This window comes from Nicotiana sylvestris, chromosome 8, assembly GCF_000393655.2.
Source record: "Nicotiana sylvestris chromosome 8, ASM39365v2, whole genome shotgun sequence".
Classification (NCBI taxonomy): domain Eukaryota; kingdom Viridiplantae; phylum Streptophyta; class Magnoliopsida; order Solanales; family Solanaceae; genus Nicotiana; species Nicotiana sylvestris.
Genome location: NC_091064.1, coordinates 178,450,337 through 178,461,769, shown reverse-complemented (window position 1 = coordinate 178,461,769; position 11,433 = coordinate 178,450,337). Strand labels below are relative to the sequence as shown.

The 11,433-nt window shown below is 39.4% G+C and overlaps 1 protein-coding gene across 2 annotated transcripts; it reads left to right on the top strand.

Annotated features, from left to right (window-relative positions):
- The first annotated feature begins 530 nt into the window (after positions 1-530).
- LOC104219814 (peroxisome biogenesis factor 10) lies at positions 531-10,998 on the top strand. Of its 2 annotated transcripts, XM_009770554.2 has the most exons (11): positions 531-832; positions 919-950; positions 1,957-2,046; positions 5,768-5,862; positions 6,016-6,226; positions 6,830-6,899; positions 6,973-7,051; positions 7,637-7,770; positions 8,232-8,323; positions 9,995-10,083; positions 10,282-10,998. In XM_009770554.2, the coding sequence occupies exons 1-11, from the start codon at positions 637-639 to the stop codon at positions 10,382-10,384; spliced, it is 1,191 nt and encodes a 396-aa protein (XP_009768856.1). In that variant the 5' UTR covers positions 531-636; the 3' UTR covers positions 10,385-10,998. The 2 variants fall into 2 exon arrangements, with proteins under 2 accessions (XP_009768856.1, XP_070009011.1); XM_070152910.1 differs by lacking the exons at positions 531-832; positions 919-950; positions 1,957-2,046 and having other exon boundaries at positions 5,600-5,899.
- Positions 10,999-11,433: the final 435 nt, after the last annotated feature.

Sequence of the window (11,433 nt, the reverse complement as noted above, 5' to 3'; positions counted from 1 at the left end):
TGTATTTTCCAGAATACAAGGTTAATGAAAGTATATATTATATATTCTTTAATTAACTGAACCATATTAGGTGCTTTTCTAATTTTCTCTTTCTTTTTTTATTATTTTCTGGACTTCATACTAACATTACTGGTTAAAGTTCTTATGCGGTTGAATTGTAATAAATGAGAAGTTCCCTGAAGGCAAAAACTTCTAATCTCTTAAATGGTTAGGAAACGCAAATCTCTCATTTTTTATATAGGTTTTTTTTCTCATTTAATATAAGGATTAAAAATGAACAACAATAGTTAAGAAATGTAGGAAAACATGAATTTAATCTGCAAAAATGTTCCTTTTAGGTTCACTTACAATAAAGCAAATAATTAGACATGATAAATTTGAGGAGGTAGTGGAAACATTCAAATCTTAGGGAGGTATTTTATTGCATAAAACTATTGGGAGAGATGCAAATATCACTATACTTTTTAACGGCCACGATCATTCGCGAAATACAACCTCGGATTATGTTGCAAAGGCCAGTAATCCAATTTAGTGAACCCGTTGATAAAATGCCGTCGTTTCGAAGGCTAGGATAGCTTTTCACTTCCCGACCACCGATGTTCAACACTCTGCAATACTCTATCTGAATTCTGAATCATGGGATTGGAGGAACCTGCTAGAACTTCAGCCAATGCCGGAAACAGCAGCCACGGCGGCGGCGCCTCCACTTCCGGCAGCGTGAAGAGGTTCCCACTGGCGGCGCAGCCGGAGATTATGAGAGCCGCCGAGAAAGATGACCAGTATGCCTCCTTTGTCTATGACGCTTGCCGTGATGCTTTCCGTCACCTCTTCGGTCTCTCTCACTACACCCTTTTTCTTAGTTAGCTTCGCTTCGTAACTGTATATCTTTCTGAAATTTGTAAGTTCCTGTTTCTTCAGGTACAAGAGTCGCTGTAGCTTACCAGAATGAGGTAATTCCCATTTTTTCCTTTTGATGCTCTAACACTGTGTTGTCCCAAGTTGTTAATTTCATTAGACTATGTGCAGTGTGTATTAAGGAAAGAAAAAAGATTGATTTTTGTTTCTAAATAGTTGGTAAAAAAATGTTTTATTTTTTAATTTTTTTTTATTGTTGATAGTGGATAAGGGACCTTGTATATAACTTGAGATCTGTTTTCTCTGATTGATTTACTCTGTTTATTAGAATGAACTTCATTGCAAAATCCATTTGGCTAGTGATGTATCGGAATTGTATTACTAGTCAGAATGAATTTATTCCAATTTGGTATGTATTCTCCTAATTTGGAACTTCGGAATTGGATTACTAGCCACTGGGAGTTTTTAAGCAAGAGTCACCCTCACCTTTTACTTTGAACTTACACAGAACGTTTTATTCATTCTAGTCCTCTTTGGCTGGGGTAAGCCCAGTTGGTTAGAGCTTAGAGTTCCATATGGCATCCAAATAACATTAGGAGATCAAAGAAATAAAAGAAAACTATAGGTGGCAATCAGAAAATGACGTAATAGTGGGTTGAAAATTTTGTGTACTCCTTTTATGTTGGATAGGAGTGGATTAGAAGGAGTTAAAATGATTAGAATGATCTAGCATCAAGAGAACAACGTGATTTCAGTGCAAGAGCAACTTGCTTATCTTGAGGGCTCATTATGAAGATGACTGAGAATGTTATCCAAACAGTGGCTATGCATAATTAAACTCTTTGCTGTAGAATTGGACGGGAAAGAAGAAGTATATTTCTTTTTTCTCTTCCAAATATACCTAACACCAAAATTAATTGTGCTAGCTTCCTCTCCTCCTTTACCTTTCCTTTTCAATTGTGGAGCCAAAAGACATGTAAGATAGCCTTTGGATCTTACTTGTGAAGCCTAACAGTTCTAATTTCGTAAGTTGTTTACCTAGAACATATACCCCAAGGATAGCGTTCCTAATACTAGAATTGGTGTCTTTTTTTTTTCCAGGCAAAACTCTTGGGGCAAATGCTCTATTATATGCTGACAACGGGTGCAGGGAAGCAAACATTAGGAGAAGAATACTGTGACATCACTCAGGTTCAGGGAGTTTATGTTTTGCCCTTTCTGCCTCGGGACTAACTGTTCTAAGCCATTTGCTTTACTCTTTTTTACTACTCCCTCTGCTCCGATTTTACGTGTGGAATTTGACTCAGCATAGAGTTAAGAAAGCAGACAAGTTTCTTGAAACTTGTGGTTCTAAACCTGCCATGACATTTTAGTGATTATAAAAGCATGCCATTAAGGGTAAAATGTGAAATTTAGAGTTAAATTATTACCAAATATAGAAAAGGGCCACTCTTTTTTGAACAGATTAATAAGGAAATAGCCATCTTAGAGAATGGAGTGGGTATCCTGGTAGATAGCCATCTTAGAGAGTCCGTGGTAGAGGTCAGGCGAGTGAATGATAGACTAATGACTATTAAGTTGGTGGTGGGCGAGGGTACTTTAAATGTCGTTAGCGCGTACGCACCGCAAGCAGGCTTGGATGAGGATATTAAGAGGCGCTTTTGGGAGGGGTTGGATGAGATTGTTCGTAGTATACCGCCTTCTGAGAGGTTATTCATAGGAGGAGATTTCAATGGTCATATTGGGTCATCTGCAGGTGGGTACACTGAGGTGCATGGCGGCTTTGGTTTCGGGGAGCGGAATGGAGGGGCATTTCGCTGTTGGACTTTGCCAAGGCTTTCGATCTAGTCATTGCGAACTCAAGTTTTACGAAGCGGGATGAGCATTTGGTTACTTACCAAAGTTCGGTGGCGAAGACTCAGATTGACTATCTCCTCCTCAGGAGATGCGACAGAAGGTTGTGCGAGGACTGCAAGGTTATCCCAGGTGAGACCCTCTCAACGCAGCATAGGCTTTTGGTGATGGACATTTGTATTAGGATAAGGAGGAAGAAGAGGTCAGTACAAGGACGCCCCAGGATTAGGTGGGGCGCCTTAACTAAGGATAAAGCTAAGGAGTTGGAAGGAAGGTTATCGGCAATGGGAGCTTGGAGAAGTAGTGGGGACGCAAACACAATGTGGTCGACGACGGCGGACTGTATAAGAAAGGCGGCGAGAGAGGTGTTAGGGATATCTACGGGCCACAATGGTGGCCACAAAGGAGATTGGTGGTGGAATGCAGTTGTCCAAGGTAAAGTGGAAGCAAAGAAGGCGGCTTACCTGCGGTTAGTAGGGAGCACTGACGAGGAGGAGAAGAGAGCGAACAGTGAAAGGTATAAGGTAGCTAGGAAAGAGGCGAAGATGGCAGTGACAGAGGCTAAGACGACAGCTTTTGCTCGTCTGTATGAGGAACTAAGGAACAAAGGTGGGGAGAAGAAGTTATTCCGACTCGCTAAGGCGAGAGAGAGGACAACTCGAGATCTGGACCAAGTGAGGTGCATAAAAGATGATGACGTCAAAGTTTTGATGGGAGATGACCAGATTAAGAGGAGGTGGCAGACCTACTTTCATAAACTTCTAAGTGAAGAAGGGGATCAGGATATTATACTTGGGGAATTGAGAAATGCCGACAGTCCCCATGAATTAAGTAATTGTAGGGACATTGAGATCGATGAAGTCATGGAGGCAATGCGTAAGATGAGAAGGGGCAGAGCTACCGGGCCAGACGAAATTCCGGTTGAACTTTGGAGGTGTGTGGGTAGAGCAGGCTTGGAATGACTAGTGTTATATTCAAGACTAATAGGATGCCTGAAGAGTGGAGGTGGAGTACAATGGTCCCGTTGTATAAGAACAAAGGTGATGTCCAGAGCTGTAACAACTATAGGGGCATCAAATTACTAAGTCATACCATGAAAGTTTGGGAGAGAGTGGTAGAAATGAGAGTGCGAAGGACGGTGTCTATTTCAGACAACCAGTTCGGGTTCATGCCGGGGCGATCTACCACAGAAGCTATCCACCTTATTAGGAGGATGGTGGAACAGTACAGGGATAGGAAGAAGGATCTCCACATGGTGTTTATTGATCTGGAGAAAGCGTACGATAGGGTTCCTAGGGAGGTCTTATGGAGCTGCTTAGAGGATAAAGGGGTCCCGGTTGACTATATTAGGGTGATTAAAGACATGTATGCTGGAGCTAAGACTCGGGTTAGGACAGTAGGAGGCGACTCTGAACACTTTCCAGTTATTACGGGGTTGCACCAAGGGTCTGCGCTCAGCCCATTCCTATTTGCCCTGGTGATGGATGCACTGACTCATCATATTCAAGGGGAGGTGCCATGGTGCATGCTATTTGCTGATGACATTATTCTAATTGACGAGACACGAGGCGGCGTCAACGAGAGGCTAGAGATTTGGAGACATGCTCTTGAGTCTAAAGGTTTCAAGTTGAGCAGGACGAAGACGGAATACCTCGAGTGCAAATTTGGGGTTGAGCCGACGGAAGCGGGAGTTGAAGTGAGGCTTGACTCTCAAGTCATTCCCAAGAGGGGTAGTTTCAAGTACCTTGGATCGGTTATTCAGGGGATCGGGGAGATTGACGAGGATGTCACACACCGTATAGGGGTGGGGTGGATGAAGTGGAGGTTAGCGTCGGGAGTCTTGTGTGACAAGAAAGTGCCACCGTTACTAAAAGGTAAGTTTTATAGAGCAGTGGTTAGGCCTGCCATGTTATATGGAACTGAATGTTGGCCGGTAAAGAACTCACACATCCAGAAGATGAAAGTAGCAGAGATGAGGATGTTGAGGTGGATGTGCGGGCATACAAGGATGGATAAGATTAGGAATGAAGATATTCGAGAGAAGGTGGGCGTGGCCCCCATGGAGGACAAGATGCGGGAAGTAAGACTCAGATGGTTCGGGCACATTCAGAGGAGGAGCACTGATGCACCGGTGAGGAGGTGTGAGCGACTGGCTGTAGTGGGCACGCGGAGAGGTAGAGGGCGACCTAAGAAGTATTGGGGAGAGGTGATCAGACAGGACATGGCGCGACTTAGGATTACTGAGGACATGGCCCTTGACAGGGAATTATGGAGGTCGAGCATTAAGGTTGTAGGTTAGGGGAAAATTGTGAATATTTCTACAGCACAATAGAGTGAGACTAGCCAGTTAGGAGTTAGACTAAGAATGTCATTGCTCGTCTATTGATGCAGGGCTTTACCTGCTAGTTTTTACTATACCAGACATCTATTTCGTATTTCGTATTCTGTATTTCATATCTCCTATATTGCTGTTATTCTATTATGCATTTTTATGGTACTAATATATCGTCTCCTGTTGCTTTTTTGAGCCGAGGGTCTCCTGGAAACAGCCTCTCTACCCTTCGGGGTAGGGGTAAGGTTTGCGTACATATTACCCTCCCCAGACCCCACTTGTGGGATTATACTAGGTTGTTGTTGTTGTTGTTGTTGTTGTTGTTGTATTAATAAGGAAATAATGTCACCCAAAATGGAACAGAGAGTAATTTGTTTGATACGGAGGAAAGAATAATATTCTCTCTTGATTAATGTGTTCGTGGATATATTTCCTGGAATAATTGTAGTGTTCAAAAGCATGCATTTAGACATTGTATAATGATGTTCTAGCTAACATGTAATTGGTTCTGTTAGCAGTTATATTCATCGAGAAGTGTTGCTCTAGAACATTCTTTCTTTCTGATAATATCTTGATCCAAAATGTTGTATACATAGAGTTCAAAACCGGTCCACTGTTCTAAATTACATGATCTAACCATTTGATGTTCAAAACTGCATCAGCAAATTTTTGCTGTTCTCCTTTGCAATTAAGTGTCTATGTTCCCATTACAATTTGGTATAACAGGTTGCAGGACCATATGGGCTTTCCCCCACACCTGCAAGACGTGCTCTTTTTATTTTCTATCAGTCAGCCGTTCCATACATTGCAGAAAGAGTCAGGTTCATCTACATTTTCCAAGAGACTTCATAGAAAGACGTGCACATCTCTTACTTCTCCTTATAGCAATATTTTGTTAGTGTGTGATTCTTGCAGACCATATCAATATTTATTGCGTTATTTATTTATTTATTTATTTTTTGTGTGTTTTACAGTTCTAGAGTAGCTTCCCGTGGCATCACCCTTGCTGATTCAATGGCCGACTATACATTTGGGGACGTTCGTTCTTCAAGCAACGAAGCTGAGGCATCAGCGACTGTTGAGATACAGTCATCTTCAACATCCACTCCATCAATTTCAGCTCTTTCAAGATTAAAAGCCAAGATAAGGGATTTCTGGTTGTATGCAGTTCGAAGGTGGCCTTCGGTACGCCCCCTTCTTCCTAAGCTTTTTGTTATGTTAGATTGCCAAAGCCTGGGTGTGAAATGTAGTGTTTCTCTCTCACCTTTATATCTGTTCTCTGCCACATTGTTATCCACAAACTCAATGGATAAAGTTGCTCAAGTTAAACTGGATTTCTTCTCAGTTGGATGCTGTGCTTTTTAAAGTTTTCTTGCAATTTGAATTACTGTTTTACATTCTCTCGCTCCTAAGGAAGCATCTATGGCTCCTTGCATTTCCTGGAGCATTTAGACTGTTGGATGGTGATAAACTCTTTGGATCTTGTGCTCGCCAATTGTTAAGCCAGGGGTGCCTTGTGGAGTATTATTGCAAACAAATGTTTGCGATATTCTATTTATGTAGGACAAAGGTCTAGAATTACTTCCACCCTGAGTAGAACGCCTTGTAGCACAACTAAACCGTATTTATTGATGGCCTACCCTTGGATCTGCCAGGGCTGCTGACTGCCATGTTCAGCTCCTTTATATAACTTCCCAAAGTGGCTAAGACAGAGTTGACATGTAGAGATAACTGGGAAGTACTTCAAATTTTTGTTAAAGCTACATACATCCTTGCTGATTTTTGTAGGTGCTTCCTCTTGCTCGTGAGGTCTTGCAATTGGTCATCCGGACCAATCTCATGTTCTTCTATTTTGAAGGTGATTAATTGCCACTCAATAAACTTTAGTGCTGCTAGTTTCTGAAAGTTATTAAACTTACTTTTTATGGCAGGATTTTATTATCATATATCAAAACGTACTGCGGGCATTCGCTATGTGTTCATTGGCAAACCTATGAACCAACGACCTAGGTAAATTGCTTCCAGCTTCTGTTGCAGAAATAGTTGTATAAAGTCTGTCGTCTGTAACTCTTGAAGTGACTTTTCCCTCTGACCAAATTTGGTAGATTTCTGGCTATATGATATTTCCATGCTTATCTTCTTGTGGAAGAAAAAATTTGCACATAAATGGTTCTTTCATTTGACCAAGATGACATTCCTTCTTATATACCTTGGGACACTATTTCTTTGTATGCTTATTAGTTTTCTGCCTGGTACCTCTGTTTCTATTTTGCTGCTTTCCCTGCTTTTTAAAGGAAAAATTGAGAGTACTGTTCTTCAAAAGGCAAGGCTGCTTAGTTTTGCGAAAATATTTAACATGGGACATGTCTGCCGCTTTATGTGCATTGGGATGTGGGTAGTCAGATATTTCACTTTCATGTACCACTAAAGATATTTTTACGCCATTTTGCTTAATTCTATATCAAACTTCAAAGTAGTGGATGATTCTCTTTCTGGCACATAGTCATCTCTTAAAATAGTGTGATTTATGGCTCCTGTCTTCATTAAGATGCCAGTTGGACATTAATGAGTGCACAAAATGTTCTTGTTGTGCAGATATCAAATACTAGGGGTCTTCCTTCTAATTCAATTATGTATTCTTGCGGCTGAAGGTCTGAGGCGTAGTAGTTTATCATCCATTTCAGCTTCTGTTCAACAAGCACCCTTTGGAACCTATCAGACTTCCACAGGTGAAACATTTTGCATAGTCTCTTGGTCTTAGAAGTCATGACATCCTCCGAGTATCATGTGCTAAATGTTTATTTATGTTGTTCACTCCAAAATACAAAATCATTTATTATGTAAAAAAGAGAGTAGTTTGTACTTCTGGACTTTCATCACCTGCTCCAAGGACTAAGGCTTCAACACTAATAGAGGAGAGAAGGAGATTAATTGCAAAATGCAGTTTTCTATGATTTGGAAGATTTGATCATGGCAGAAAGAGTAATTATGCGTCAGAAAGTTACAAAATTTGGTTCCGGTCATCAAGTTCACTTTTGTATCTTTGCAGTTATGCATCTCTTGTAGGTCTGTGAATATGCACTCGTAAATTAACACTTTGGCCTTTATATGTTAGTTTTTCCTTTCTTCAGGTCTATGGTAAGTCATTTTTTCACTTGTTAGCTGTAACCTTTTCTCTTTGTGCCTTTAGGCCGAGGTTTACCTGTTTTAAATGAGGAAGGCAATCTAATTACTGCTGAAACTGGGAAGTCTGGGCTGGTTGAATCCACATCAACCTCGGAGGTATATTTTGTTTTACTGTCAAGAATTAAGTTTTTTACATAATTCATTTAGGAAATTTAACCTAGAGAGAATTTTATCACTTTTGCACTGTTCAAATATTGCTAGGAGAGTCGTTGAAGGGTAACAGGTATTACTTTGACTTTGTGCCTTCTATAATGGGTTCCGCTCTAAATTGTCATACATCAAGCACCCTTCTTTTTAATTTACAAAGTTACCATAACCTTCCCCTAGTTCTATTCTACACTGTAGAAGTCTCCGTTCCATGAGTGAAAGCATTTGATATTCGTCTCTTAGTTGTTAACCAATTAATATTTAAAGCAATATTTTAAATACTTAAGCTCTATTATGACAAATTACATTAACTTCTAATTTTTTTTAAATATAAATTTTTTACTGTATTGATTCAGACTGATAGAATTGATTAATAATGTCTTTCCACCGAGACGGACAATAGGGAGTTTTGAGGATGAAAGAACCAAAAATAATAAAAGTTTGGTTGACAATAACAACAATATACCCAGTTTATTCCCACAAGTGGCGTCTGGGGTAGGTAGTATGTACGCAAACCTTACTCCTACCTTGTGCAGGTAGAGAGGCTGTTTCCGATAGACCCTCAGCTCAAGGCAAGCATAAACGCAGCAGTTTAGAAAAGGAAATACAGTAGTGAAGAAGTCAAGGAAGATATAATAGAACCAAAGCAAAAGCAACATCATGCAGTAATTGACAATCTAAGAATAAGGAAATATGATACTAAAACTACAGGTATGGGAAGGGAAACGCTCGACTTCACCTTACTTCATAAAAAAAAAAACGCTCGACTACCTACTAACCTTTTACCTTAAAAGCTTATTTGACATCATCTTCTAATAAGATATTCGGACAAAATAGTTCATGCTGCACTTGGCAATCTTGGTGATAACAATATAAATTAGGATACCTACAAATTAAATATTTTTGTTGTGTGTGACGTGCCAGATATGTCAATTATTACTTTGAACTTGACCATTACTTACTAAGGCTAGAGAGTTTTAGTTTTAGGGTTCAAAGTTTAGAGGAGAAGTGTATGAAGTGTATATTAGATACACACACATTATATATATATAAATGAAATGCATCAAGCATCTCCTTCTTAGACTTAATCTTCCATTTTGTTTCTCCTATTTATTATACCCTGGTTCTCCATTACAAGGTACTCAAGCACATGGAATTACAAATAATTTAATCACAACTCCTACCTAGCTTCCCTTTTCACATTGCTAGCTTATAACCTGTTTTGGCCAAGCTTCTCCAATACCAAAAGTACTTTTACTAAAGTTAAAGTGTTTGGCCAAGTTTTTTAGAAGAAAAAAAGTACTTTTGAGTTGAAGCAGAAGCAATTTTGGAGAAGCGGAAAAAAGTAGCTTCTCCCGCAAAGCACTTTTTGAAAAGCACTGTTAAGAAAAATACACTTAGAAGTACTTTTTAAAAGCTTGGCCAAACACTAATTGCTGCTCAGAAGTGCTTTTCAAATTAATTAGCCAAATACAAACCGCTTCTCACCAAAAGCACTTTTAAGAAAAACACTTCTCAAAATGAGTTGATTTTAGAAGTTTGGACAAACAAGCTATTAATCTTATACTTTTCAAGCCTTAATGTTAACTAATCTTACAAATTATTCTTTTGTTGTTTCAGTCACAAGGAAGCAGTCCAAGCAAATGCACGCTTTGCCTAAGCAGCCGCCAAGATCCAACAGCCACACCTTGTGGTCACGTGTTTTGCTGGTATTGACTCTGACTGTTTCTCTTTTTGCCCATCATATTGGTTGACCGTTCAATCCCTGCAAAACCAAAACCAGAAAGAGAAAGGAAAGGAACAAAGATGTGAAGACAGCAGAAAAACGAAAAAAGAGAGGTAAATGTGAAAGAAGAATAAAAAGACATAATGGTCTCACCTTTTGTTTTGATTTGCACTATTTGTAGGAACTGCATAATGGAATGGTGCAATGAGAAGCCTGAATGTCCTCTTTGCCGTTCTCCTATAACACATTCAAGCTTAGTTTGTCTGTATCACTCAGATTTTTAGTCATGGATTGGTCAGATATTGCAAAAAGATTGACTGCAAATAAATCACCAAGGCCGGGTCTGTTCTCAATGTTTCAGACCCTGAAGCTCCTGGAAGCCATATTGGGGTAAAAAGGGTGGTTGTGAGCTGTGGAAAGGAGAGTTTTGCTATTGATTTACCAAAGTTAATCAGGTTAACTTTTGTGCTATGCACAATGGTGTAGCAGATCAATTTGTCGAAAGCAACCACATAACAGTGTTCCTCGTCTTACACAATACCGCTACTTGTCTTGCACTGAAGAAAAAGCGTTGGATTTCCATCATAAGAAGTTATCTCTGCTGTTCCGTATATTGTTGATTTTACATGTGCTTCGGGACCGGATTGAATGGATAAAGTTGCGACAGAATCAATCATTGTTGAGGTATGACTGGTATTTGTGATATATGACAAGATTACATTTTCACCTGTGATATTCAAAAATTAGCCTTTTCAACCTCAAAATTATATTATGTGGAGGTGTTACAAATAACTGTCTCTGGTTTTCTAAACCAAAAGAGGAAAATATGCACCTTCCTTTATTTACTTCTCATCCTATGCTTCTATTGCAATAGAAATACATTTCATTGCTTGGTCTACTCGCAATATTTGCTTGGTACTTCATTATACCTGGAAAAAGAATTTACCAAACCGTACTGACTTTACATTTTCCACCTTCTCTTGAGCTGAGGGTCTATCAGCAACAACCTCTCTCTATCTCCATAGGTAGGGGTACGGTCTGCGTACACATTACTCTCCCTAGATCCCACTGTGGGATTATACTGGGTATGTTGTTGTTGTTGTTATTTGTAGTGACTTTACATTTGAGAGGATAGCATCAATAGACATTAAAGAACGGATGATCCTTGCAGAATTAAATAAGTAGAATTAAATAAGTCAACAAGCTGCGCTGCATCATTTCTTTAATGCTGTGATATTTGCTTCTATTTTGTCATATTTATTACAATTATTTTTTAAAACTTTTCACTCACGTTTAAAAATCATTTTTTTTGTTATTGTTTAGCGAAAGTATC